Raw genomic sequence first — 5,993 nt, forward strand, 5'->3', positions numbered from 1 at the left:
TATGTATATATATATATATATATATATGTATATGTATATACTAAAACTACTACTTACTACTTGTACTACTATTCCTACTTCGCTGTTTTTCACTTATCGTGGGGCTTCAGGGTACGGATCCCCCGCGATAAACGAAGGACTACTGTACTTATAAGTTACGCTGTTGAATGTGTTGCAGTCTGTGGTCTTGCTGACATGCAAGACCTTCCCTGAAAAGATGTTGTCTGGATTACAGCACATTTTAAAACCTGAATATGAAATAGAAAGAAGCAAGAAGTTTGTGATATTTGTTAATTTATTGTAACTTATATTTTCATCAATGATATTTCATGTTTTCCCAACATTGTGTAGCACTGACATAAAAAAAAGCTAAAATATATATTATTTTGATTGATTTTATCTGCACTTTTCAACTGAACAGCACTCGAGACATTCGTACAGACTGTCAGATCGACTGTCATGATGCAGTTCATGTAGGTCTGTTTAAGTTGTGTCTGTATGAAAAAGATCATCTCATCACTGCAGAAATTAGCCACAGCTGCAGCTTTCCTTTACAGCTACAATGAGCAAAAATAAGCTTATGGAAACATGAACGTTAGGCTGCCTCCAGGCCCAGGCCTCCCTTACAAAAGAGATCACAAGAGATCTGTGATGGGATTTGCCTGGTTTAATAAAGGTTTATAAAATTAATAAAATAATGAATATAAAACTTATTTTGTATTTTTGAGTACTAGGAGTTGTAGTTATTTCTAAATGCTGCCATAAGATTAGGGTAAATTACATGAATATACAGTATGTACTGTTAAATATTAACATTCCTTGTTGTGGTTTGTTTTTTGCTGCAGTACGAGCAGCAGCTTACTTCATACAGGATGAATCATTAGTGAAACAGCTCAGACTGTCTGGTACATTCCTCTGCTTCTTGCTTCAGGGCTGTAGATTTAATTACAGATTTAGTTTTTGAAAGTCTGGCCAAGCACCGGTAGTTTGGATTGTATTTTCTCTTATTTCGCCGTCCACCACAGCCTCTTGTTTTGTAACAAAGAATTCGTAGAACTGGTGATGAGCCCAGGGTCATTTTAATCTCACCCCAGAAATGCAGTCATGTAGCACTGGTTAGTCCTCTGTTCATCACTTGACAGATGTTAAGCTCTGTTTTCTGACTGTACATTTAACATTTAACCTTTTCATTAAAAACTTTACTTGATGCACAGTTTAATAAAAACAAACAGATAATCAGGATGAACTAAAGTAAAGGGACTAGTAAAGAAAGACAGCAGGTAAAATAAGGTGATATTGTCAAGATGACTGGAGGCCGGGTAAATAAACAGAGTGCCTTCTGAAAGTATGTCAGTGGGTTTTGGTTAAAATGCTCAAGAAAATTGATTGCTGTCTGATCCAGTTGCTCTCAGAACAAACAGATAAAAGCATGCTCTTAGTTAGGTTGACCTAAATCTACCTGACTGAGGCAATAACCCAGATTTTTTTTTTTTTTCAGCTTCACCTTGGAGGGTCATACTGAGGTTTCCTTTCTGTCCCTGTATTAATACCTTTGTGCAAATGTTTTATTAGTTTTAAATGTACTAGCATTTCTCCAGTGGATGATTTTTTTTTAACTAAAAAACATAAAGTCTTGGACTAACTCTTGTTGGGGTTTGAGACTTTTCATCTCATCATATTTTCCGGATTATATGTTGCTCCGGAGTATCAGTCAAAAAATGCCTCATGAAGAGGAACAAAACATATATACGTCGCTTTCAAATATAAGTCGCATTTATTTAGTAGTGTATTTCACAAAGTGCAAGAACAGACATTTAATCTGAAATACCAATAACACACGGGCTGTCCATCGGGAGTGCCGGGACATTTCACGGTGGCCTGGCCTGCTCAGTGGTCGCCGAGGGATTGGACTAAAGGCTTGGTTCGAGTGGCACTTAATTATTTTAAATAAACAAGCTGCTCTTGCCCGTTCTCACTCAGGTCTCATGGAAGCTGAACTGTAGTGATGGGGAAAGGGAACCCCTCCCCCCGCCCCCTCCCTTACTTTTCTGAGTCTGTGTCAGTCAAAGCAAAGACACACAGGTTGTGTGCGGCATGCACACAGAGCATATCTGGGATCCTGAACAGGCTTAATTAAAATAAGCCAACAAGTCCGACAAGCAAGTTACCGTCCTCGGTGTTCTGAACAACTACGCCAATTCCGGAGGAAGAATGTTGGGGGGTGGAGGTGTGTGTGTGTGTGTGTGTGTGTGTGGGGGGGGGGGGGGGGGTAGGGTAGCAGAAGAGGAACAACATATAGTTGTCTAAAGCCTAGAGGGCCCTCTAGCAGCTGCATATGGTAATGTTTACTTTTGGTTCATGTCAATATTCAATCAATCAATCAACCGTTATTTACACAGAATATTAATGAACATTTAATGTGTCAGTCAAAAATTGCATCATGAATAGGGAAAAAAAACATATAAGTCACTTCAGACTTTATGTTGCAGGACTGACCAAACTATGAAAAAAGAAGCAACTTATAGTCCAGAAAATACGGTACTTGTTTGCCATGGTGGAAGGCTTCAAGTACCTCGGGAAGTCAAAGTGTTACTGTGTCAGGTGCAGTTTGCCATTTGTTCGGTCTCACAGGGCAAATTATTTCTGTGTGAGAGGCCAGACAAAGCATGATCCTAAACCAGTACAGTAAGTCCAACAAAGCAACAAAACACCCTGCCCAGAGTAGGATGCAGAGTCTCCATCTTGAAGCTGGACCTGGAGTAGGGCCTCAGAAGAGAAGAATTTGGCCAATAGTTGGATCTCTAGTTGGATGTTTTACATTCACTCAACTTTGGATCACATTTTTGTCATTTGTATATGTGGTCTTGCTGGGACGTCCCAACAGGGACAGAAATTCAATTTAAACCAGTCAGCATGAGAAAAATAAAACCTCCAAGTCATAAGTTGATAAGGGTGAATTGCTCTATCTTGACTGAAAAGGAATTTCTGCATAAAGTGGTCGAGCATATTGTAGTTTGAAGTGCTTTTCAGGTCCTGTTCATGAGTAAGACTAGAACGTACAGCCGTAGGAAACTGACATGCTAATTGGTGCAACTGGGATACTATTAGGAGTTCAGTGTTCTGGAAGGGCTTTAGTGCTTCCAGTTTGTACCAAAGGCAGCCACTCGAAGTTGTTCAAGCATTTGGCAATGACGTCTTCTAAATGCCTCTCTGGGGAGTTTTTCCAGCCATGTCCCACTGTGGGAAGTCTCTGGGGAAGACCCAGAATTTACTGGGAAGCTAATAATCTCCCTTCTGGTGATGTAACCCATTAGTGTCCATACAGAGAAGCTGGCAGGGGAAACTGAGGACAGGGAGTTCTCCACTCAGACTCTGGTCTCTGTGACCTGATATGGGTTAAACACCAGAAAGTGATAGTTAAGAAAGAAGAGATTGTTGATCTAAGATGATGATCTAGATAGCAGGATATGTAGCTTAAGATCTGTTTTATGCTTTCTTCACTAGAAATACATCAGTTGCTGTAAAACATCTTAAGCAGAAAACACACATTGAGCTTTTTAAACTACTCTATAATACACAAATGTCTAGCTCCTGTTTGTCCTTACCTGACACATCTATTACTCCTTCTGCTCTGACTATGCACTTTGCAGGGTGCTGCCCTGTTCTGCTGAGATTCAGGATTACACATTATGTCTGCTAAATTAACATAAACCTTAGAAGCAACATCCTTTCTCAGCATTGCCTCAGACTCAGCACAAGACTATTTGTATTTGGGAATAAGAGGTAAAACATTTTAATTAAATAGGAGAAAGAAGCGTCACATTGGGATTCCTGGCCACAGCACAGGGCTGGACACACCTGGATAGGTGTGAAAGTGAAATAAATGGTTGGTTTAAGGGTTGTGTTGTGCACTGAGTTGTATTTATTCTGTGGTGGCATTTCACATTTCTGTTGTTGTCCGTCACAGAGTTATTCATACTTTACTGTACTTCACCTACATGCGCATGCACCTACATGATGAATGGGTGTAACACCTAATGTATACTCATAAGGAGCTCATGGTGTAGGAAACAGAAAGTGGGGAAGGGCAGAAAGACAGCAGAAAGATATGATGGGATACAGGAGGATGAGGAGGAAAAAAGAGGTAAAAGCTTTCATCGACAGACAGATGAAGATATAACAAAAGAGAGGAGACAGGAAGGACACAGAGGGACGGGGTTTTAGAAGAAACAAAAAGCTTAGCATTCCTTGAAAGACTGCATATTGCTCTTTAAAGCCATTTTTCTGTTGGCTAAGGTCAATAACCTGTGGTGACCATCTTTAATTCAAAGGTTAACGAGTTGTAAATGCCCAGTCATTTATTGCTTTCTGAGAGTTTCATTAAAGTCCATGCAGTGGTTTGTAATATATTTTTCCAAGACAATAAGAATGAATAGTTAAAGACAAAGTTTTAGGAACAAATCTTGCACTGTCATTTAGCTCTCATAAAATAAGGTTGGAATAAGTGTCAGCTACCACCATCCATAGTTTTAGCCCAAGCTCTGTAAAATTAGTTATCGGAGGAGTAAAGTTTGTGCTGATGTTGATGCAGTTTGCTGCGAGGAGCTGAGGAAATGGGCCTGAGGAAGGCGGTGAAGCCCGAGTTTGGTGGTGGAACGCGAAGCTTCTCCTGTGAGGAGGACTACATCTATGAGAACATCGAGAGCGAGCTGTGTTTCTTCACCTCGCAGGTCAGTGTCACAGACACACACACGCAGTGGCTTCTCATGTTAGTGTTTCTGATGGTACTTGGTATTCTTCGTGTTGCAGGAGAGGCAGAGCATCATCAAATACTGGCTGGACAATCTACGTGCCAAACAGGGGGAGGTTCTTCATAACATCAGCTTCCTGGAAGGCCAGCCAATCAGTAAGCAGCTTTAGCACCGTTTGGTCAAAATGCACAACTTTGAATAGTTTTAAAAACAACTAATTACAATTTAGTTTATTTATAAAAGTCATCTTTGAGTGATATACAAAAAAAAACAAAAAAACAAGTCCAAATCAGATCCAGTTTAAATCCAGTTACTAACAGTTCAAATCCTATTATAACAAATAAATTCACGTACAGTACAGTACAGTACAGTACAGTACATTATGAAATGTCAATAAGTAAAAGTACTCTGTATAAGAAAGACAGCAAATGGTGTAGAATCTTGACTTTGGGCAATCCTCCATTCTGAGCAGCACGCTGGCGAGAGTGGAAAGGAACAACTCCTTTTTAGCAGGAATAAGACTCAAGCAGAACCGGGCTTAAGGCAAACAGCCACATGGGTTTGAGGACAGGAAAGCAACACAGACAAACACAGAATTGGTCTAAGTGTAGTTTCTATAAGATGAAAACTAGGATAATGAAAGCAATAATTACTAATACCGGAGTCCCTCACTACTTCATGGTTCGTTTATCGCAGACTTGCTCTATAGCAGTTTTTCAAAATAAGATTGGACATGACCCACAATTGGCTGCCTGATGGATGAGCCACATGATCAGCATGGAATTTTATTTAAAATAAATTATTTTAAATTAATTAGCACCTGCTGCACATTTGTGCAGCCCATACTGCAAGATAACTTCCTGCTGCAGCTGATCAGCTGGTCTCTGTGCAGAGTGGAGAAGTGGGTGTGGCCAAGAGTGCTTGTGGGAGGCAAAGACAGACAAGGCAGGGAGCTGTGCTCTTTTAGAGCGTTTAGAGTTTAAAACATTGTTTAGAATATTACAAGAGTGTGGGAAGGGTTTAAAACGCCTTTATCTATCTATCTATCTATCTATCTATCTATCTATCTATCTATCTATCTATCTATCTATCTATCTATCTATCTATCTATCTATCTATCTATCTATCTATCTATCTATCTATCTATCTATCTATCTATCTATCTATCTATCTATCTATCTATCTATCTATCTATCTATCTATCTATCTATCTATCTATCTATCTATCTATCTATCTATCTA

General features: G+C 39.5%; 1 protein-coding gene across 1 annotated transcript in view; it reads left to right on the top strand.

Moving 5' to 3' along the window:
* The first annotated feature begins 4,589 nt into the window (after positions 1-4,589).
* Positions 4,590-5,993, top strand: part of LOC119430435 (anoctamin-8-like) — a 3,124-nt gene continuing 1,720 nt past the window's right edge. The window contains exons 1-2 of the mRNA XM_037697841.1: positions 4,590-4,730; positions 4,810-4,906. Coding sequence (XP_037553769.1) covers positions 4,614-4,730; positions 4,810-4,906 — 214 coding nt within the window. The 5' untranslated portion in view covers positions 4,590-4,613. The remainder of the gene's footprint in view (positions 4,731-4,809; positions 4,907-5,993) is intronic.

This window comes from Nematolebias whitei, chromosome 3, assembly GCF_014905685.2.
Source record: "Nematolebias whitei isolate Nwh7 chromosome 3, NemWhi1, whole genome shotgun sequence".
Lineage (NCBI taxonomy): Eukaryota > Metazoa > Chordata > Actinopteri > Cyprinodontiformes > Rivulidae > Nematolebias > Nematolebias whitei.